At 36.5% G+C, this 24,624-nt stretch overlaps 1 protein-coding gene across 1 annotated transcript in view; it reads left to right on the top strand.

The window, feature by feature from the left end:
* Positions 1–4,513: 4,513 nt before the first annotated feature.
* The window catches only part of ANXA3 (annexin A3), a 45,250-nt gene continuing 25,139 nt past the window's right edge, over positions 4,514–24,624 (top strand). The window contains exons 1-6 of the mRNA XM_031943526.1: positions 4,514–4,537; positions 7,173–7,486; positions 9,309–9,375; positions 20,222–20,309; positions 21,727–21,821; positions 23,888–24,001. Coding sequence (XP_031799386.1) covers positions 4,514–4,537; positions 7,173–7,486; positions 9,309–9,375; positions 20,222–20,309; positions 21,727–21,821; positions 23,888–24,001 — 702 coding nt within the window. The remainder of the gene's footprint in view (positions 4,538–7,172; positions 7,487–9,308; positions 9,376–20,221; positions 20,310–21,726; positions 21,822–23,887; positions 24,002–24,624) is intronic.

Raw genomic sequence — 24,624 nt, 5'->3', positions numbered from 1 at the left:
AGTCCTATGGAAGAGGCAATTCAACAGCAAAGGTAAGAATATTAGATGGTGAATACCAGACAGAAAGAGTGAAACTCAAAGTTCAGTGCTTCCAGGCATGTGTATTTAGCTCTGATCAAGAAGCTTTCCTGGGAGTCTCACATGAACCAGAAACTGAATAGATGCCTTTACAGTTCCCTCTATTGTGGACAAAGGACAGAGGTTTGATGCCTAATTTGTTAGAGAAGACTTCTGCACTCCTTGAGTTATAAAAGGGCTTTTGCAGTATTATGTGATGCTCCAGTTCTGTTCAGGGAGATCTGTGGCAGCAAGAGCTGGGCAGAAACTGTTGTAGTAGCAAGAAAGGAAAGGCTTTGTTCAAAGAGAAGGTGAAAATCTCAGGCCACATCTGGTTTCATGGGTTGATGGTCTGTATCTTCTGTAATCATCTTCTAATCTTGGAGTCTTGAGGACAGCTGTCTACCTCTGATGTTGCCTGCTTCAAACCTCACTTGATTTTCAAGGTCAGGCCACTTGCCAGGTCCCCAAAAGCTGGATGAATAAAAGTATTCTGTTATAGAGAGGGATAAGTTCTTAAGGAGTACCACAAGTACATTTGGGTCAGCTCATAGTCCCATAGTCTTATCAAATTTACACCCTTCCTTTTGAGTTTTTCTTGCCTTGAGATAAACATTCTCTTCTGTGTTAAGAGGCTTAGGGCGGCCTTCAGGGCAAGATTGATATTCTATGGCCTTACCTATGGGGTAAAATGAAAGTTCCATAGGGACTACTGCTATAGGAGCTGTGCTCTCAGGAATTTGGGGAGTTAAAGCTGCTGTTTTAGCTGCTTGGTTGTCCAAATCATTTCCACAGGCATAATTGCTGCTTTCCTATCCCAAACGTATACCCACTATCAGTGTAGGTATTAATCCTTTTTCCTTTTCCTAATTCACAAGCCCTGCCTAGTGTCTCATTTGGCTTGTTATGCAGAATGGGTATCAGGTAGTGATGAAGCTTCAACCACTTCTGTGATGCCATAACCAGCAACCAAATCTCCTTTCTCATTTCTGAGGCAGGAACTATCAGTATACTGGTCAAGTCTGTAACCTCTAAGAAAGTTTCCTTTAGGTCCTCCCGGGAAGAAAGCAAGACATCCAGATAAATTACACAGTTATGGTCTAAAGTCTCAAATCAACAAACCAATCTTGGCAGTATCAGGAACAGTCAAAACCATATTTCTTATTCGTTTGAAAGCACATGTTTGTCTGGAGGTGTGTTGATGGGAACTGCTTCAACTTCTCTTTTGCCTTTACCACACATCTGTCCCAATTTTAAAGATGAACACTCAAAGTTAATAGTTATCACTTAACTAACAGGTATACACAGAATACAAATACAAGTACATTATAAAGAAATATAACAATACAAAATTACAAATAATTCAGTGTGCTAGCAATTCACTTAAATTACAAAAATAAACTTTTCAGAAATTTAACCAAGTACTTTATGAAACTGTTAATTTCAACTGATTTTGACCACACACAAAACCAACCGTATAAGCAATTCTTACAAAAGTCAATTTATTGCATGCAGAAAATAAAACCAGACATAATATAGCCAGACATGCAATTATAAAAGAGAGAAAAAAACTCAAAGTCCATAGCTGAACATGCATTTATCAAAAAAGAAAAAAAGATACATGCAAAAGCCAATTTGTGTGCAAAAACAAAACAGTCCCTACCAAAGTGATCCAGAAAAGTCCCTGGAACTTTCCTTATAATGAAAGGCAGACTTGATCAAAGACTGGCCCTCATAGTAGAGGGAGAATCAGTGTGTTGAACTTATTAGTCAAACAGAATTGGGATTCAGTAAAAAAGGTCCAATGGCTTCCTTGTCTTTTCCCTCATATACTGGAGAGTTCAAGGCTTCACTTGTACTACCACCTCATAAAAACACTGCCACCAATTAATGTTAATAAAATTTTACTGTTTTGATCTCTAAACTGTGAGTAACTGGGGCTGCACAAAACAAGTCTAGAGATAGACAGGTTTTAGAGATTGAGTAGCAGTTTAACTGATCACTTTCAGAGTGAGGAATACAGCTTGCAGACTGGAAGTTCTTCTGGGCAGAAGACCTCTTCCTTTAACAGGAAAGGCAGGGATTTTATGCACAAATCATAAGTGGGAAGGGAGATGGAAGGTAGATTACTATACAACCACTTTCAGGGTTTGAGTGGTTTCCCATGACAAGCCCATGGTGGCATGACCCAGTCCTGTGGAAACAATTTGCAAATAATTGTGACAAATCATTGGGGGTTGTTACTTGGTGGAGGGACAGGACCTGAGTTCTGTGATGGGAACAGGTTATATAATCTTTGTTTCATATTGCTTAGCATGCACAGGAGAGCTTTGCCAAGATTTAATTAATCATTTCAAGCTACATTGCAAGACTGACTTCTAAATCAGAAAAAGTAGCTCTGAGAAATCTAAATTATTTGTATATTTATTATGCATATCATTTTGATAATTATGAAAATCATATTTTTCCTCAGAACCACTATATTTTGTTGGGGAATTTGAGAGAGACAAGTGCTAGATGCTAACTTTTACCCAGCCTGGAGGTGAGCAGAGAGAGTATGGTAATTTCTTCATCTCTCAATAAGTACAAAGGGGTCATGGTTAAGAGAAGAGAAAATAATGGGGGGAGGGAATAGAAGTTTTCTCCTTCCCTAAATGGGCAAATGGAAAGTTGCCTTTAAAGAATAATGCATAGAGATGAATTGGGGAGGCATATATATAATGCTCAGAGATAAGGACCTTACAATAGGTTTCCTCTTAATGCAAAAGATAGAATTCGTCACTTTCTCTAAGCAAGGATTATGCTTCCCAGGACTGTATCAAACCCAGGGAGATATATGGAACCTGATGGACAGTACCTAATGTTTTGGAGGAGTGAACTTTTCAGAACAGGCAATTTAATATAATATAAACAAAATTTTAATAACTATAAAATAAAATAAACAAGCAAAAAATAATTTAAGTACTTTTTTCATGACAAACTTTGAGGTGGGTAATAATAAACAGCATTTATATATTACTTTAGGTTTGGTGAAGCAGATAGAAAGTAACTTCAAGGTCAGAAAGATACCTGAGTTCAGATTCCATCTCTGACATACTGATTGTGACCCTGGGAAGCCAATAAAATGGTCTATGTCCCAATAGCTTTATGAGATGATAATACCTCCTTTATTGAGTTATAGAATCAGTCAATCAAAGGAGTAAACTGCTTATGATTTTAATGAGAGCAGATATTTCCACAAAGGAAATTTGATTGGTTAAAAATAACCAATTCAATTTAGAATCTAACATTTCAACATTTGACCAGTAGCTCCAGCTAAGCCCCTAAAAGGGAAACTCTGAAAGTCAAGGAGAAAAGAGTTAATTCTATCACTATGAAAGACCTTGTAAACTTTTAAAAGTCAAAAGAGATGGATTTCTCATAAATAACAGTAGCATAGTCTGTCCATGGAAAAACACTGGAGCCAAGGACAAAATGGCACACTAAGAAAAAGCAGACTTTCAGGAGTCTTCAAATTTACCAACTCTAATAGCCCAGAAGAGATTTATTTAAGCATACCCAAGGAGAGCTTTTTAAGAGTTCCCTACAAAGATAGAAAAGGATTTTCAGAAAATAAGAGCTCTGAATTATCTCTTTGTCAAATTTGCTCTTGAGCTTATTTTCTCCTGAACTCTATTTTTTAAAAAAAATACATTTTATTTTTACTCCAATTACATGTTAAAACAATTTTAAAACTTTTTTTGAAGTTTATGTATTTTTGAGAGAATAAGGCCCATACTTATATAGTTTTGTATCAATTCTTCTGTACCTTTTTATAATAGGTAAGGGATTGCTAGTAGTATTATTTGTTCTCCATTTTCAAAGAGTACCAATGACATCACAGGATGATAGCTTGACTTTTGAGTGAATTGGATTTAAATGAGATAACATCATAATTCCAGTAGTCTTGTGATGGAGAGAGCCATCTGCATTCAGAGAGAGGACTGTGGAGATTGAATATGGATCACAACATAGTATTTTCACTTTTTTATTCTTGTTTGTTTGTTTGTTGTTTTCTTTCAGTTTTTTCCTTTTTTTATCTGATTTTTATTGTGCAGCATGATAATTGTGGAAATATATACAGAAGAATTGCTCATGTTTAATATATATTGGATTACTTGCTCTCTAGAGGAGGGTGGGAGGGGGGAAGAGAAGGAGAAAAAAATTTAGAACTCAAGGTTTTGTCAGGGTGAATGTTGAAAACTATCTTTGTATACATTTTGAAAATAAAAGCTATTTTTTTCAAAAAATAAATGAGGTATCATCAGCCTCACACTCTTTTCCAGAATCATCTAAGTCCAGTGGCAAGACAAAAGTTAAAATGGTTATCAGTGATCTGGATGCAGTGGATCATCTTAGTATCTTCAATGCCTGAACAAACTCTAAGCACTCCACAACACTTACGTTATCTGCCTTCATGACTTTGCCCTCAAATCCATTGGTAAGTTAGAAGGATATTCACCCCAGTCATGTTAAGACTTCGCCTAGTCGAATGTCAAGTATCCAATAGGTATCATACCAGATTGAGTCTTGTGGGCCATAGTACTGAGTCTTTCTAGGGGTCATTTCTCCTCTTGAGAGGGATATTCATCATAGTGGGGAACTCACCCACTAATTTGATTGAAAATGGGAGAATGAGACATGAAGAGAGTACCTCACCACAAACTTCAGTTTCCCACATTGGTTGATGCTTTTGACAATCCTGGGAAGTCAGTATTCTCTCCATTTTGCAGAAAATGAAATTGAGGCCTACAGAGATTAAGTGACTTTCCCAGGCTTCTACAATTATTAGTTGTCCAGGATCCACTTTTGAAGAAAGGTATCTCCTGACTTTCAGGTTGAGCTCTTTTGGAATTACACTGATTTTACAGCTTTGGAAACTGAAGCTCAAAGATATGAAGCAATTTGCCCACATTTACTTAGTAAATGTCAAGTTAGGCTTGCCCCATCTTCTGAGTTTAAGAACTCTTCTCATTATACTCATCACCCTCAAAGAATGTTAGTTCCAGTTAAAATCCCATCTTCTACTTTCCTCCTTAATTCTAATGCTTTCCCTTTAAAAAAAATGTGAAGAAAGGTAGCCTAGTAATACAAAATTTCAAAGCACATTACAAAGTGGTAATCAAAGCAATTTGGTACTAGCTAAGAAATAAAATGGTGGATTGGTGGATTAGATTAGATACACAATACACAGTAATAAATGAACAACCCTCTATTTGACAAACTCAGATATCCAAGTTTTTTGGACAAGGATTCAATGTTTGACAAAAATTGCTGAGAAAACTGGAATGCAGTTTGGCAGACCACTGTGTATAGATCAATATCTCACATTGTATATAACAAGATAAGATTAAAATAGATACATGATTTAGACACAAAGGATGATATCATAAGCAAATTAGGACAGCATGAAAAGTTTATCTGTTAGACCTATGGTTAAGGGAAGAATTTCTGATCAAACAAGAGATAGAGAGGATCATGAGAAATAAAATAGATAATTTTGATTACATTAAGTCAAGAAGATTTTGCACAAACAAAACTCATGTGGCCAATATTAGAAATTGAGGGGGGGGGGAATTTGTAGCATATTTCTCTAATAAAGGCCTTCTTTATCAATTTATTATTGATAGTTATATGGAAAAATGCTCCAAATCACCATTGATTAAAGAAACACAAATGAAAAGAACTCTAAGATATCATCTCATACCTATCAGATTGGCTAACTTGACAGAAAAGGAAAATGACAAATGTTGAAGGGAATGTGGAAAAATAGGAACATTGATGGAATTGTGACCTAGTCCAATTATTCTTCAGAGCATTTTGAAACTATTCCTACAAAACCTGTACATACCTTTTGACTCAGCAATACCACTACTAGGTTTGTATCCCAAAGAGATCAAAGGAAAGGGGAAAGGACCGATTTGTACAAAAATATTTATAGCTGCTTTTTTATGGTGGTGAAGAATTGGAAACTGAGGGGATATCTATCAATTGGGAGATAACAGGTCATAACTGTGATGGAATATTATTGTGTTATAAGAAATGATGAGTAGAATGGTTTCAGAAAAACCTGTGAATACTTATATGAACTGATACAAAGTGAAGTGAACAGGGTCAGAAGAACATTGTACATAATAGCAGCAATATTGTAATGATCAATTGTGAAAGACTTGGTTATTCTGAGCAATACAATGATACAAGGCAATTCAAAATTTCATGATGAAAAGTGCTATTCACCTCCAGAGAGAACTGATGAACTCATAAGGGAAAAAAGTATGCTTCAGTCTGCATTCAGAGTTCATTTATTATTATTAATTATTATTTTATTTTTTCTAGCAAGGTGGCTAATATATGGATGTTTTCCACAGCTTCCCATGTATAATTGTTATCATATTGCTTGCCTTCTCAATGAGTGGGAAAGAATTTGGAACTAATTTTTTTTTTTTTTTTGCCTGATGCAATTGGAATTAAATGACTTGCCCAGGATCACACAGCCAGGAAGTGTTAAGTGTCTGAGATTAGATTTGAACTCAGGTCCTCCTCATTTGAGTGCTCTACCCACTGCGCCACTTCCCTGTCCCAGAATTCAAAATTCTAAAAAAAGAATGCTAAGATAAAGTATATAAAGTTCTCGTCCCTTCCCTGTATTGATTTTTAATTTATTCTGTCTGTACTTTGTTTTTGCACAGTTCTTTGCATGTCGTCTCCCTCATTGAAATTTGAGTCTTTTTGAAAGCGGGGACTTAACTTTTCCTTCTTTCTCCCTAGCACTTAGCACAGTACCTGGCATATCGGGGCTTGGTAAGTTTTTATTGACTTACTTGAGGACAGAGACCATTTTACTCGGGTGTTGAATACCTGACATCTAGCAAGCAGCACGTGCATAAGAATGCCCCGAGGTCTAATTAATTGCCAGATTGATAGAGAGGGTGCACAAAGTTAATTGGGAAGAGTGCTGCAGAGATAACCAGGCAAAGAAGTGTGGCAGGGAATAAGAGGTAAAAAGGAAAAGGAGGAGGTGTGGTTAGGACCACAATCGACTGGATGGGAGAGGCTCGGGTTCCTGGTCCAAGCAGGTGGAGCCCAAAGGGGACGGACTAGAGGAAAAGGAGGGGCACTGGCCTCAAAAGGACTGGCCTAGGTTGCTTGCTGCCAGCCTCTTCTGCTCATCTCATCTCCGCGGCCTCAGATTCCCTGCTAGAGACTTCCTGAGTCCGGTGGACGCTTTAAAGGGTAAGCGAGAGTCCGGGAGGACTCTGAAGAAGAACGATCCTTCGGTCGTGGCTCCGGCTGCTGAAAGCCTCCCGTTTCTGCCCCTCGGGCCCCAGACCACAGAGTTTTCCTTCTTACTTGAGAGCCACGGTGGGGACACCGCCTCTGGCCAGAAAATGTGGGAGTGCTAGGGGATGGAAGGGATGGGGGACCTCCAAGCTCAAACCGAGGTTAGAGGAGCATCAGAAACTCGTAGAATTCTTCTTCTTTAGAAAGAATGCAAATTGGCCGGTAATCTCGCAGCCCAGACAGCTATAGATGTGCTTGCTAACTTTCAATATAGACGAAAGAAAAAAAAAAAAAGGCAGAAATTGGGAAATAAGACTTTTTTCCCCCCGAGGCAATTGGCGTTAAGTGACTTGCTCAGAGTCACACAATTAGGAAATGTCTGAGAATAGATTTGAACTCAGGTCCTCCTTACTTTAGAGCTGATGCTCTAAGAAATAAGACCTTTTGATTTTGGAGAAATTCACTTTTAAAAAGAGTGCCAGAAAAATCAGCCACCTACCATTTCCCTGTGATGTTGACGTTTCTGAGTGGGAGAATCAGAGAAATTGACTGTAATTGATGGAGTTTGGGGGGAATTTGTGGGAGAGCGCTGGAGCCGGTCAAGGAGTGGAACAGGCTGGAGCGAGGTTCTCTACATCCCTTTGCGTTCCTGGCAGACTGGAAAAGCTTAGTCTCCAGGGATGTCCCTTAGAAAGCATCAACTCCGTACCTGAGATCACCTAATAAAAGGGGGACAGAGCAGCTTGCAGCTCAGCCTGCCCCGGCTAGTCTTTTGTCCCATTGAAGAGAAACCAGCAGGGACAGAAGGGGAATGTTTATTTTTCACACTAAATTAACGAGAAAAAAATTAAAGCCCTGCACAAAACCTCATTTTCTGACCCAGACAAGTTGTGAAATAAGGATGGACGAGAAAGTAAAAGCACATTTATGTCAGCATTACCTGTTCATGAACTTATCAAATACAAATTTTTAGCCAATTTCATTTTTAAAAAATTCATTTGAGCTTTGCTGGCTTGGAATAAGCCAAAAGACTCTAAATCTTTATTCCACAATTGATAAGGATTGTTTAGACAGTAAAGTTTGCAAGGTAAGCTTATGGTTTCAATGTATTTCCATGTGATTTTTATCCATTTGTGCATTGGTTCAACATTTATGAAATACCTGTCCCTCTGCTGGGTGATGAGATAGATTGGGTTTAGTGGTCATCTAAGCCAACTCTCTATTGGTACAAATGAGGAAACTGAGACCCAGACAGATTTTTTTTAAAGTAATTTGTCCAATGTGATAGTTAAGTGGTTAGGTCCTCTGACTAAATCTAGCACTAAACTCAATAGTAAAAGGTTTTTGGTATTCTTGGCATTGACTCCTCATTCAGTGCTTTTTCTTTACCGAATCTGATTTTTTTCCCCCGGGGTCCTCAATTCATCCTCTTCCATAAAACTTTCTAGTCAATTTGTCTTTTTAAAAAAAAATCTTTAGCCTCTCTACTCTTCTTTGCTCCTGTTCACCACCTCCTATTCTATCCAAAAAACAAATCTTACCCTACTGCCCCATCTTTTTGCTTCCCGTAAAAAGTAGCTTGGTCATTGTCTTGGCACACATAATTTTTGCTACTGGGGGAGGCTGAGGATGGTGGATGGCTGGAGTTTGGAAATTTTGAGTTACAGTAGGGCTAAAATCAATTGATTGTATGCATCAACATTCCTGAGAGCAAGGAGGGATAAACTGATCCAGGTTGGAAATGAAGCAGATCAAAGTTCCCATGCCAGTCAGTCCTGGAAGAGGATTTGTGAATAAACACTGAATTTCCAATCTAGAAAGGTGGACCAGTCTCTCCCCTCCCCCCCCCCAAAAAAAAAAGTAGATTTGTGTATGCATGTGTATGTGAGTGTGTGTTTTTCCTTTTCTTTATCTCTCCTTTTGGCTTTCAGGATACCAAGTTCCCTTGATGTGTCTTTGGCCACTCTTCTATCTCTTTCCCGGGCTTCTTCCACCTATGTTGGTTCCTTGTTTTTTTAAATCTCTTTTCCTGGTAATCTTGACTGATATACATCTTAGTCCTTCTGTCTTGCTATCAGTAAGCAAATCATCTTATCTCTCTCCCATGGTGATCTCATTCATTTTATCAGCTTCAGAGATCATATCTATGTGTATGAATGACTCCCTCATCTCTACCTCCCCTCTAACTTCAAACCTGAATTTTTAGGTGCTTCTGAGACATCTCATGGGTTGCTCAAACTTAGCTGTCCCATACTAAACACTGTCATTCTCCAAAGTTATTTCTCCTCTAGAATGTTTGATTACAATGATTACATCATTCTTCTTCTAATGACCTTAATTAGCAGCCTCTATGTCATATCTGACTTTTTATACTCACTCCACATGGAATGTCACTAAGTCCTATTGATCCTCAGTCTTAAATATATACCATATCCATCATCTTTTTCATTTCTACTGCCTTCGCTGAGTTCAGGTTCTGATACCTGAATAATTCAATGATACTCTAATTCAAAAGACTAAAAAGAGTATGTGTGTAGGGGAGGGCAGATTATGAAGACTTTTACAAGCTAATGTTATTTTTGAGTTATTTTTAGTCCTTTCCAGCTCTTGGTGATCTCATATAGGATTTTCTTGGTAAAGATACTGTACTGGTTGGCCATTTTTTTCTCTACTTTATTTTACAGATTAAAAAAAAAAACTGAGATAAACAGGATTAAATTACTTGCTTAGGATCACACAGCAAGTAAGATCCTGGAGTTTATTGAATAGGAAGGCAATCTGATCAGATATATGTGTAAGGAAGAGTAGAGGATAGACTGAGTTGGAGAGAGACAAGGCAAACAGATCCACCAATAGCCTATTGCAATAATCCATTAGAGTGCTGATAGTATCAGAGGAGAGAAATTGGAATGGTAAAATTGGCAAGACGATGCCCAATTGAATATGGGAGGGTGATGTGACGAGAGAACTGTATCTGTTGCTTTAGCCAACTCTTAATCTGTTCTACTGATTAAACTTGGTCTTTTTTATTCCTAGTGTCCAGCATAAAATCTTGCACTTAGTAGGCATTTACTAAATTCTTATTAGAATTTATTTAATTTTAATAAAGAACATATCAAATTATGTTACTCCTCTGCTCCTGGGGGCAGACAAGGCAATGGCAATAATAACATTTGCTTATATTTAGAATTTACTAATCAAATGAATTATCTATAAAACACAGCATAATCCCTGGCATATAGTAAGTTCTTAACAAATGCTTGTTCCCCTCATGCCAATTAAGTGTCTTTTTTACAACATCCCTCAGAGTTTAGTAGCCCAAGTATTATTGTCTCCACATTGGTTAAATGGCTTGCTCCTGGTCACAGGGCCAATAAGTATTAAATCTGTTCCATAATGAAACAAAGAGCCATATAGTGTTAGACTTAATTGTTTCAGTAGTGTCCAACTCTGCATGATCCCACTTGGGTTTCCTTTGCAAAGAAAAGGGAGTGGTTTGCTTTTTCCTTCTCCAGCCCATTTTACAGATTACAAAATTGATGCAAACAGGATGAAAGTACTTACAGAGAATCACACAGCTAGTAAGTATCTAAATTAGATTTGAACTCGGGATGATGAATCTTCCTGATGCTAGGATGAGTGCTCTATTCACTGTACCATCTAGCTCCATCGTGTTTAATTAACATTGAACTAAAATTATTTTTAACCTTTCAATTCTAAACTTATTTTCTGTTAACTTTTGGGGTGGGACCAAGGCAATAGGGAGATTATGATTAAACATCATTGGATATGGACTCTAATATATTGTTGGTGGAGCTGTGGACTGATTCATTCCAGAGAGCAATTTGAACCTATACTCAAAGAGCTATCAAACTGTATATACCCTTTGATCCAGAAATGTCTCTACTGGACCTCTAGCCCAAAAAGATTATAAAGGAGGGAAAGGGACCCACATGTGCAAAAACATTTGTGGCAGCCCTTTTTGTAGTGGCAAGAAACTGGAAACTGAGGGGATGCCCATCAGTTGGAGAATGGCTGAATAAGTTATGGTATATGAATAAATATTATTGTTCTATAAGAAATGATTTCAGAGGTCTGGAGAGACTTACATGAATTGATGCAAAGTGAAGTGAGCAGAACCAGGGAGATGATTGTACATGGCAACAGCAAGAATATATGATGATCTGGACATGGCTCTTTTCAACAATGAGATGATTCAAGCCAGTTCCAATGGTTTTGCGATGAAGAGAGCATCCAGAAAGAGGATTCTGGGGACTGAGTGTGGATCACAACATTTGATCTGATTTTTCTTGTGTAGCATGATAATTGTGGAAATACATATAGAAGAATTGCACATGTTTAATATATATTAGATTATTTGCCCTTTAGGGGAGGGAGAAGAAATTGAAAGAAAGTTTTGCAAGGGTGAATGTTAAAAATTATCTGTTTATATATTTTGAAAATAAAGAGCTTTAATAAAAAACATTATTGGTTATTTAAACATAATTTCCAGATCAGGGAAGAGTTATTTTAATTTCTCAACCAGATCTGAAAATGACCCAGTAAGTATATTTAAATAATGGGTCCTCATGGGAAATGTGCCTTGGATTCTTTGCCAGGACCCTTTCCAGGACTTGTGTTTTGTGTCCAGTGATGTCTAGTACAGAGCATCCTTCTGAAAAATCTGACTTTTTAATGCTATTATAGAATAAGATATTGAGGCAGAAAACATACCTATTGTACCATGAGAATTATTAATGGAAGTTTCTGAATCAAATTAGAAAACTACTGGTTAGAACCCAAAGGAGACGAAGTAAACATAGCTGTGGTCTGAACAGACCACATGGGGCTATTTGGTCTGAGGAGATTTTGACTTACAAGAAGGTAACTAACGACTCAGCATAGTTTAATTGAATTTTACAGAAGAAAGAAAATCTGCAAAGTCCTCAAATTCAAGAAACCATATTTTCATCTTCTGTGCATGGGGCAGTTATACAATGTGTGTGTGGAATAGATGAATATCTATATAATTTAACATTTCAATTACATTTTTTCTTTGGTCTTCTTAAAAAAATTCCATTAATTTTGTCTTCTGATTATTGGGGGATAAAGAGGAAAAATTGATGTAGGGATTAACCCACCTTGGAATTATAGCATTTATACACAATTTATTGGGTTTCTCATTTTTCTTAGGTGTGAAAGTCTTCAACTTGAAGAGAGAAGCATATCATGACATCATTATTGGTGAGCAAAGATTATAAACTTCTTCATAGCTTAAGTTGTCTGAGATCTTTGGCCAAAGCATCCCATTTTTTCCTGACTCTTGTTTCCACCCATAACCATCCAGATTTAAAAAAATAAACTTGGAAGTCTATGAGGAAAACTCTTGGGAATAATAAATCAAAAATACTTCAAATATTCAAATTCAAATTATTCAAATATATTCAATACATACCAAGAGGGTAATTTTCAAAACAAAGAGAAAGAAAAGCTCATTCTGTGAGGTGGGATATGCAGGATAAATATAGGAATGGCTGATAAATTTAAGTTAATTAACATTTACTAAGCACCTACTCAGTTCCACTTTTTGCTAAATGGCACCCATAGTCTCATTTATTTCTATCTTTAGGAGAAAGAAACATAAGGATAAAGGAAGAGAATTGGTTAAAGAAACTGCATAAAGTGGGGTTAGTTTAAAAAAATATAACAGTATAGAGAAGGAAACCAAGGTTGGAAAGGAAATAGTGAAAGACATTGGGAAAGAAGGGGAACAGGGATGAAACAGTTATAAATGAATGTTGGTTTCACTCTAAGTCCCAAATATATAGAGCATGAGAGTTGGAATCTAGCGATCTGTTTGCCCTAATATTAACCATGGACAAGTTATTTAGTTTTCCCTGTACCTCATTCAGTTTGCTCATCTGTAAAGTGGAGATAATAACATTGGTACTATGTGATTCATGAGTTTTTTCCCCAAGTTTAGCACTTGATAAGCCTTGAAGTACCATGTAAATATGAATTATTATTATAAATCAGTATGTTGAAAATAAAGTCCCACATATCAAGCTTTATTATTGAATTCTGCCTTTTCCCTCCCCCTTACCCTGCTTAAACTAGAGTTGGTAAAGCTCAGGAGGAGGGAGAGTGGTAACTTTTGTTACCCTCACCATTTTCCTTAGATTTACAACTGCATAATGATTGAACACAAGTGAAATTGTTTCTAACTCTCTTAATTAAATATAGATCTATAGTAGGGTAATAACACCCCAAGACCACTTCTATAATTTTTATCATGGAAAAGGTCAATGCAGATCAAATTGTGAGGTAGAGAAAGTTTATCTTCAGGGCTTCTTCCTTCATGCATAACCTGAATCCCCATCCTTGGGAGCTGCTCTCCTTGTCAGAGATTATACTGGTCATAAATATCCAGGTTAAATCATAACCAAATGTCTTCTCTCCTCACCCCCATGAAATTTACCTGTTCTGTATTTCCTCAACTTCCTTGTGCCTTTCAAAACACCTAAAATTTCAATTCAATTAAAAACAGCAGTTATGAAGGTACAAAAACATCCTTGATCTCAAGATGTTTATAGTTGGGAAAGTAGGGTTTGAGGGAGATTGAGAGACATTTACATTACACAAATTAATAAATGCATATATAAGAGAAAAGAAAATGATTAAGAGAGAAGATGAGAAAAAGAGAAGGGAGGGTAAAAATGAGTGAAGAAGAGAGAAAGAGAAGAAAAGAAAGCAATAGGGATAGTAAAAGATGAAGGAGAGGGAGAGAAAGAAGGTAAGAGGGAAAGAGCAAAAGAGAGGGAGAAGAAGAGAAGAAAGGGTGAGAGTGAGAGGAGACAGGAGAGAAAGCAAAAAAAAGAGAGAGGAGAGGAGAGAGAGAAGAAAGGAGGAAGTGATGGAAAGAGGGAAGGAAGGAAAGAGGGAAAGGGAAAATGGAGGATGGGAGGGAAGAAGACAGAGAGAAGGGGGAAAGGAGGGAAGGGGGAAAGGAGAGAAGGAAGAAGAAAGAGGGGAGTATGAAAGAGAGAGACAGAGCATGCTAGCATGTTAATAACTGAAGAACTAAGGGTCTAGAAGATGTCATCTGAACTGTACTTTAAGAGAAGAAACCAGGGAAGCTATGAGACAGAGTGAGAAGAGAGTAAATCCTAGTTTATGAGGGACCACTTGAACAAAAAGCAGAAAGGGAGATGTCCTGAAATGTACAAAGAACAGCAAGTAGGTAAGTTTAACTGACATGGGAAGTATTTGAAAGGAAATAATATAAAATGACTGTAAAAATAGAAGCCAGATTGGGAAGGATTTACAGTGCTAGACTGAGTATTTTGTATATTATCCTTAGGGAAATAAGCAGAGGAACACCACAGTGAAGTAGAAAGATTATTAGGAGTAAGAAGAACTATTCTTAAAACCAGACCCTGCCACTTCTTAGCACCCTTCTGGGCTTTGAGTTCCTGATCTATAATATGGAGGGGATAGGCTAAATGGCCTCTAAGATTCTGGCTTTAAATATATGATTCAATATGAGCCAAGGGAGACAATCAGATCTGAGTTTTAAGATCATTTAGGCAGCTGAGTGGAAGCTGTGTTGGTGAAGGAAAATACTTGAGGCAGGAAGACTAGTTAGTAAGTAGATTCTTGTCCAAGTAAGAGGTGATGCAGTAAAGGAGTGAAAAGAAGCTGGTGACAGATGGACATAGAAGCTATTAGGAAGAGAAGGATGCTTTGACTGACTAAAGATATGATAGCACACATATGCATTACCAATGGATCTCTAGAAAAAAAATAGCCTGCCCACATATATTGTATCTAGGATATATTGTGACCTATTTAACATGTATAGGACTGCTTGCCATCTGGGGGAGAGGGGGGAGGGAGGGAGGGGAAAAGTCGGAACAGAAGTGAGTGCAAGGGATAATGTTGTAAAAAATTACCCAGGCATGGGTTCTGTCAATAAAAAGTTATAATTATGAAAAAAAGACATGATTTAGAAAAGAACAGATACACATAATTGGTCTGTGAGTTGCCTCTAAAAGACCAAATCTTGTTATTTTTCATCAGTATGGTAAAAGACAAGTTACAGCTTAAAAAACGACTTAAATTTTGCTTTTCTGGTTTGTCATTATTTCCTGGAAATGAATGTCTCTCAAGATATATACTATTTTCTCAAAAGTTCTTTATTCCTCCTTAATTGTATTTTGTGCGAGAGCAGCTAAGAGGGATTTTATTTTAAAACACCAATAAAATCCAGCCCCTAGATTCAGCTATACCTTTTAACAGGTAGCCTAAGAAAATCCAGTTACAAATTATTAAAGTTATATAATATATAGCTATATTAGGCTAATTGCTACATGGTAGAGACTCAGCTACTTATTTATGCAGTGTTTTTTCACATTATCCTGGAGAGATTTAAAAAAAACCCTCCCCTTCAGGAAGTAGGGAAGAGTACTAGCATCATGAAAGATTAGGGATATTGACCCCATCTGCACTGATCCGTTTTGTTTATTAGAGCCAACCAGATTGCTCTAAGTGCCTTGCTTTTTCAAACAAACTATTAAATGAACAATTCTGATCTGTCATTTCAAAAAAAAAAAAGAAAAAAATAGCCTTCTCCTTTTTATTGTGTTACTTTGTAATTAGAACAATCCCTTCCCTCAAGAAGCTTACATTCTTTAGAAGACAAATATACAAAATGATTATAATGTAATTTTGAAGGTGAGGTACAGGTAGGAAAGCCCTCATGGAGGAGGAGATGTGTGTGTTTGTGATGGCCAATTTTGTCCATTGTTCCTATTGCAGCTCCCTTCTGTAGATTTTGTTGTTGTTCAGTAGTTGGATAATTTCTGACTCTTTGTGACTCCATCTGGGGTTTTCTAGGAAAAGATGCTATAGTGGTTTGCCATTTCATTCTCCAGCTCATTTTACCGATGGGGAAGCTGAGGCAAATAGGGTTAAGTGACTTGCCCAGGATTACACAGCTAGTAAGTATCTGAGGCTTGGTTTGAACTCAGAAAGATGAGTTTTCTAGATTCTAGGTCTTTCCATTGGATACCACTGAAAAAGTCCAAGTCTATTAATAACAGAAGACCTCTTCATGAATCCAGACACACAACCTAAGACCTCTGCTTTGAGCTGATCTGAGAGAGTGGGTAAATGAGTGGTCATATCACTGAGCAATGTAGTCCTGGAATTTCTGAGAAGAGGCAGAGAATAGGGATAGACTCAGAAATTTCAACCTGTTTGCATTATTTCCTTTTGCATTAGACTTATTTGTAATATAAGGAAACAAAGATGCATTACAAAAGCTCACTGGGAGAACCAGACTTCCAGGATCTACATTGTTCTTTCACTGGCCTCTTTTTTCTCCTGTTAGCATAATACAGCAGACAATCCATGTCATCTCATGATATATAATATGGACAAATAGATATATGGCATCATATAGGAAATGAGTAGTTAATATGTTTTCTTTTATATGACAATCTACTTTAGTGTGAAAAGATTGAAGATTTTAATCAGAGTTCACAGAGGCCTTTAGTGAAATACCTTAAGCACTTTAACTGTAAGGCATGGAATAGGAGTAACTCAGTGGATTAGTTATATGTTGTGTTGAAGTAACCTTCAGTCTATATTTGTCACTGTGCTAAAAAAGAAAAAAAAAACTGGAATAGCAGTCCAGAGATACTGAGTCTTACCAGCTTTTATCTCTTGCCCAAAGGTAATTTTAAAAGGGAAGAGATTTTTGGGGCCGATGGCAAAAACTATTCACTTTCTACTCTCTCATTCCCCTTCCCTCCATTAGTCTAGCCTCCTTGATTGGATCAGTGTACCAGGGAGTGCAGTGGTTAGACCACCAACCTTGAAGTCAGGAGAACCTGAGTTCAAATCATGTCTCAGATATGTAATACATATGTAATATGTAGTACCTAGCTATATGACTCTGGGCAAGTCACTTAACCCCAATCGCCTCAGGAAAAAAAAAAAAAAGTAGGGAACTTCCAGATGAAGTTTTGATGGTGTTAACATACTCTTTTATATCCATAATCAATTTATAGACATTTTCTTCTAGCTCTTTAGAAGAAGACACAATAATATGCCAGGACCACGGGAATGCAAATCTCAAAACTACTAACAAGTAGCAAAACCAATTGCTGTGTCCTCATTCTTTAGCTCTGTACACACTATGTTGAGTGTATGGCCAAGAAGCAAAAAACAAAAACAAAACAGTGAAAAAGTAAAGAGAGAAAGAGAGAGAGAGAGAGAGAGAAAGAGAGAGAGAGAGAGAGAGAGAGAGAGAGAGAGAGAGAGAGAGAGAGAGAAGCATTGCTTTATAATTTTCAAATAACCAGCAGTTGATAATGGCTTTGTATCCCTGTACCAAATAACATTCTGTGCTAAGTAAGTAGAGAATTACTGAGTCATGCAGATGGAAGGACAAACTAATCACCCAAGCACTGGGAGATTATAGGAAATCATCATCAAAGGGAAGATGTACCAAAGCATGAGGAGCAATCATAAGAGTGTGCCACAGTGATTTTTATTGCCAATGCCAATCTTTTGCTTGTTGTCTGTTCAGAGCACCTTGACAGGCAGTTGTTGAGTAATTATAATTACTTTAGTAGCTAAAATTTTGTAATTTGAGTGGTTTGGGTTTTTCATCAATTAGGCTGTATTGAAACAGATTGCTCAATTTAATCTATTGACTGAGCAGACATAGTATCTCATTTTTGTCTTTGTGGGAACATTAATCCTCCATTCACTTTGAAATGACAAGGTAATAGCCTTTCACAGGAATGATATTAAGCACTTCAAGAGAGACCAAATGAAGTCATGTTAATACAAGACAACAGTCAATCTAAGAGAGTTTTATAAAAGGGAAGTCACAGCCATAACAGCTTAAAAAGAAACTTGATTATGGTAATGAAAAAACAGCCTCACTAAGAAGAGGGAATTGAGGAATAGAGAAAACCTATCACACGGATATTTATTTTCATTTGTATACTTTTCTTAGTGTCCTGTTTTTCCTTTTAAAAAACATTGATATATTTTATATCTCTCTTCATTTGTGAATACACTTCCTTCCTGCCTCTAACCCATCATTTCTTATAATAAAAGATATGATTTTAAGAATGAGGAAAAGAATTTTAGCCAAACCAAACTATCAGTCAAGTCAAGAACATATAGTGTTCAACATTCATAGCCTCCCACCTCTACAAAGAGGTAAGAAACATGCATTTTTTAATCTCTACAATCAATATCCACACTTGATCATTAACAATATATTTTTAACATTACATTTTCTTTTTATTTATTTTTGAGCACAATGCATGTTGAGTGAAGCTAGCAATTACCAACAAATAAGGTCTAAGGTTCCTCAGTAACTAAGGACACCTCGGACAGTTCTTTTATAGTAAAGTGACACAATGTATTACTAACACCGTGAACTTTACTGAGTTACAATTTGCTAGAAGGGGGAAATGGGGATTTTCCACAACTTAAAATATATTTTTTAATAATTATAACTTTTTATTGACAAAACCCATGCCTGGGTAATTTTTTACAACATTATTCCTTGCACTCACTTCTGTTCCAACTTTTCCCCTCCCTCCCTCAACCCCCTCCCCCAGATGGCAAGCAGTCCTATACATTAATATTACATTTTCAAGTTTATTTGTCCTTCTTTTCTATCACTTATTTTTAAATGGTGACAATAAGTAAATGGCTCAATCTACTGGAACACATTTTGGAATAATGCCTTCACAAAAATATTTTAAGAAAAAAATGCATTGAGCAAAATCCCTGTAACATAAAAACTATTTAGTGAAACCACTAAATGTTTTCTGCATGTGAGAAGTATCCATCTCTCACTTCTGTACTTTCACAAAACTGAGTGTCCATCCCTGGAATGTGCTTCTTCACTACTACCTTTTGAATTTTTTACTCTTTTTAGAAATTAACAATATATGTTTAAAAAATTAAAATGTTTATTTTTTTTTCTTTTGGTGAGCCAAATGACTAGATTTTTCTAAGTCATGGATTTGGGAGGGTGCTTAGAAATATCTCATTTGTTCTCTATGCCAAATAATTCACAATGTCAACAAAGCTCTTGTAAGAACATTTCTCAGATGATGCTAAACATTTATTACAAAAAAAAATAAAGGGTCTTCTGATCATCCCAATTATATACAGGAGAAAGAATGAAAATGTGCTTATTACATTATTATTCATGCTTTCTACTTCTAGGACATACATGATAACATGTGGTAGATACATCCTATAGATTAACCTTTGGTTGAGGCATTTAAGAGGCAACATGATGTAGTATAGAGGTATCAAATTCCCAAAATTTCTCAGTGGGATGGGAACCATATTAAAACATAACTGAAAAATATTTAACAAAATAATTAATAGAACACAGACAGTGTTAATATGTGGTTTTCTATCCTTTCAGTAGGGATCTTTATGAATTGTTGAATGGCTTCCATTTCTATTTGATTTTGACACCATTAATGCAGTCAATAGAAAAATGATTCAGGAAGATCTAAGTTCAAGGTCCATCTCTGCTACATACTGGCTGAGTGACCTTGGCCAACTTACTTAAGTTTTCAACTCAATTAATCTTTTTATCAACTCTCTAAAGTTATTAGTAGTAAAATGGGTGATACTTTGCTTAGATAGAAGTACCTCACTGGGATCTCCCATCAGTGATAAAAATCATAGTTTTGGTCCAATTTTTTTAAAGGATTCAAATTAAGCACAGGCTGAGGGTTTGTGAAAGACATTTTACAGCTAAAAAAATGTTTCTTTTTTATGTGTTTCCCTATAGACTGGGATCAAAAGGACAACTGAAGAATGTGTATGCTTTAATGCATTTGCAGATGCTGAAGTTATCCAGAAGTGTATCCAAGGAATTAGTGAGCAATGTTCTGCATTTCATATTATTTTTGACAATATTCTAAAATATAAGTAGAGAATTGACTCAAATTTATAAGAATTCAAGCCATTCTCCAATTGATAAATGGTCAAAAGATATGAACATTTTCAGATGAAATTAAAACCATTTCTAGTTATATGAAAAAATGCTCTAAATCACTATTGATCAGAGAAATGCAAATTAAGACAACTTTTAGGTACTGCTACATACCTCTCAGATTGGCTAAAATGACAGGAAAAAATAATGATGAATGTTGGAAGGGATGCTGATGGAGTTGTGAACTGATCCAATCATTCTGGAGAACAATATGGAACTATACTCAAAATGTGCATACTCTTTGATCCAGCAGTGTCTCTATTGGGCTTGTATTCCAAAAAGATCATAAAGAAGGGAAAAGGACTCATATGTGAAAAATGTTTGTAACAGTCTTTTTGTAAGGAATTGGAAACTGAATGGATGCCCATCAGTTTGAGAATGGCTGAATAAATTATGTATATTAATGTTATGGAAGATTATTATTCCATAAGAAATGATCAGCAAGATGATTTCAGAAAGGCCTGGAGAGGCTTTAATGAACTGATGCTAAATGAAGTGAGTAGAATCAAGAGAAAATCATACAAAGTAATAATAAGATTATATGATGCTCAATTTTGATGGACACTGTTGAAAACAGTGAGGTGATTCAGGCCAGTTCCAATGGTCTTGTGAGGGAGAGAGCCATCTGCACCCAGAGACTGGGGACTGAGTGTGGATCACAACATAATATTTTCACTTTTTGTTGTTGTTATTTGCTTGCATTTTGTTTTCTTTCTTTTTTTCCTTTTTGATCTGATTTTTCTTGTGCACCATGATAATTGTGGAAATATGTATAGAAGAATTGCATATGTTTAACATATACTGGATTACTTGCTGTCTAGGGGAGGTGGGGAGAAGGGAAGGAGAAAAAAATTGGAACACAAGGTTTTGCAAAGGTGAATGTTGAAAACTGCATATGTTTTGAAAATAAAATGCTTTATAAAAAGGGAATAAATATTCACACAGCACTGTAAAAAAATATTAATGAGACCAGAATTGTCTGTAGAGGTGGTGTTTCTGTATTAAAGACAATCTTAATTTCCTCCTACTGATTACTTATATCCTTAGGCTGTGAAAGATTATGCCTCCTTTAACTCAATTGCAAGCATAACTTTCTTGATTATACTTGTGCAATGATAAAAAAAAATTTAGACAGATGAACATCTAGATGGAGCTAACCTGATCAGAACCTGTAGATTAAATTGGAAGTGCCCAAATTTCTGCATTATTTATTATATCATAATCATTATCATTGTTTTCAAGATAAATATTTAGCAAGCTTGATTTGAAGCTTTGTACAATTATTTTCTTTACAAAATTAGGAGACAGTGAGCAAACTCTTATCGGCATTCTCACAGCAAGATGTTATGCACAGCGGCAGTTGATTGCTAAGGAATATCGTAAAATATCTGGGAAGGTAAGACTTAATTAGTGGAAGTGACTAAGAAGATAATCATTTGGGGGCAGCTAGTTGGTGCAGGGGATAGAGCACCAGCTCTGAACTCAGGAGGACCTGAGTTAAAATCTGGCCTCAGACAATTAATACTTCCTACCTGTGTGACCCTGGCCAAGTCGCTTAACCCCAATTGGCTCAGGAAAAAAAAGAAGATGATCACATATACTGTATGGAAGATCATGAATGGATGTGCCTATAAAACTGCATCTCTAATTTGATATAAAATGGGAAAGAGACAAAGTCCAAAGATGGGAAGTCTTTTCTTATTCTACCATTACTAATTATGAGATATTTGTCAAGTCATTTAACCTTTAGAGTGCTCTTTGATTAAAAAAAAATGTGAGGAATAATTCTAGAATTATCTGTGGAATTGTATGTAAAAATAATCTTGACTGACACAGTTTTGGAAAGGGTAATACACATAAATAAGTTAAAATGTCATATACTAATGCCAAGAGGTGCTGTGGTGGAATGTTGGATATGTTCTTTTTATGATGTTTTGTTGGCATTTTGCTCCTTGTGAGTTCCTATAGTTGAGTGTCACAGTGATTTCTATTTTGCATATTTGATTTATGTTTTATCAAAGCCTTTTACTTTTATATCAGATTCAATTCTGAATAGACCTCCTCTCCCAGCCTAACCAGTAAAAACAAACAAAAACCTCCAAAGCAGTATAGCAATTCTAACTCACATATTAGTGGTGTCTGTCTGGCCACATTTATAACATTCCATACCCATTACTTCTCAGCTCCCCAACAAAAGGAAGGAGGAACATTTTTTCATTTCCTCTCTAGGGGCCAAGGCTGATGATTTTTTGTTGTTCAGTCATGTCTGATTCTTGGTGATCCCATGGACCATAGTATGTTCATTGGGATCAAGATCTCATAAGCTTTGGGACTCCACTTTAGTGTTGCTTCCTGTCTCTGATTGAAGAATGAGGCTGTGAACTCCAAACCTCCATTTAAGAAGGCACAATTCAGATATGTCCTCATTTCTTCTCTGGTTCTGGGACTTTTATGGCTGGTTTCTTTGTTGTGAACCTGAATTGAGTACCTCTTCTCCCAGCTTTCCACTTCCTTTTGTACGTTTTCAGATAAGGACTTCCTTGCTTCCTTCCTTCTTCCTTTCTTTCTTCCTTCCTTCCTTCCTTCCTTCCTTCCTTCCTTCCTTCCTTCTTTCCTTCCTTCCTCCCTCCCTTCCTCCCTCTCTTCCTCCCTTCCTCCCTCTCTTTTCCTCCTTCCCTCCCTCTTTTCCTCCCTCCCTTCTTCTCTTCCTCCCTTCCTCCCTCTCTTCCTCCTTCCCTCTCTTCCTCCCTCCCTCTCTCCCTCCCTTCCTCCATCTTTTCCTTCCTTCCTCCCTCCCTCCCTTCTTCTTTTCCTCCCTCCCTCCCACTCTTCCTTCCTCACTCCCTCCCTTTCTTCCTCCTTCCCTCCCTCTCTTCCTTCCTTCCTTCCTTCCACAATCCATTTTCCTCATTACTAATTGTGTGTAAGAAGTAAACCTTAATTGTTTTGGCACTATTTTTGACCATCAAAAAAACCCTTAGCCTTTGCACATTTATAACCCATATCAAATTGCTTGCCATATAAGGGAAGGGGAAAGGGAGAAGAGACGAAAGAGAGAGAGAGAGGGAGGAAGAGAATCTGGAAATCAAAATGTAAACAAAAAATGTTAACAATTTTACATGTAATTGGAAAATTAATTGGAAAAAATATCATAAAAAAACCCTTAATCTTTCTACATGAAGTAGTCCTGTAGTAAAACCAAATCCTTCCTAATGTAGGAAGGCTGTTAAGCAGAGTTCTTTATCTTCAGAGATCCGTTTCTGAGCCTAGTCTGAGAGTAGATCAAGGAGGGACTCATCTAATATTAAGCCGCAGCAACTGAGTACTGAGAAGTGAGTTGGATATGTGAATGAGTGAAGGGTGTGCCATCCTAAGCAGAGAAGTTTGTCTTTTTCTTCTTGTCCAACAGGTGAGAAGGAATGTCCAGAATTTAAAATGTTTTACTTTGGGGATTTCTTTTAGGATCTGAAAGATGACTTGAAGACTGATCTCACTGGTAACTTTGAACGTCTGTTGAAGGCTCTTATTACTTCACCAGCCACATATGATGCAAAGCAATTAAAGAAAGCCATGAAGGTATGGGTCCAGTGGAAGTATTACCATCTACATGTCTACTTGTAATATGCATGATCTTAGGAAATGACCCTTTGCAAAAGTAATCAATAAATTTAACCACTGAAAAAATGCTCAGCTAATAATATGTGGATTCCTTAGGGATAAGGACTGCTCAGCTTTCAATTTTTGTCCTCAAGCCTAGCACTTGAGTCAATTAATCAACTACTATTCCTGCTGCTGGTATTGCTCTTATTATTGCTGCTACTGCTGCTGCTGCTGCTACAATTATTACTACTTTTACCAAGAATATTATCAAAGTAACATCATGGAATACTATTAGTATTAGTACAATTGCTACTACTAATATAGCATTAGTGCTAAAACTATCTACTACTAGTAATAGTATGTACTAACACTAATAACAATATTTTATTAATATTGCTCCTGTTACTGCTGTAATAGTTAATACTAATACTTTAAATCTAAAAACAATACTTTCAATCTCACTATTATTAGCATTATTACTATTATTATGAATATTACCACTCATACTCTTAATAATGCTATCACTATTATTAGTGTTACTACTACCATCAGTACTACTATTACTACTAATAGTGCTAATATTTGTCTGTTATTACCAG

This window comes from Sarcophilus harrisii, chromosome 6, assembly GCF_902635505.1.
Source record: "Sarcophilus harrisii chromosome 6, mSarHar1.11, whole genome shotgun sequence".
Lineage (NCBI taxonomy): Eukaryota > Metazoa > Chordata > Mammalia > Dasyuromorphia > Dasyuridae > Sarcophilus > Sarcophilus harrisii.
This window is presented reverse-complemented; position numbering and strand designations above follow the sequence as displayed.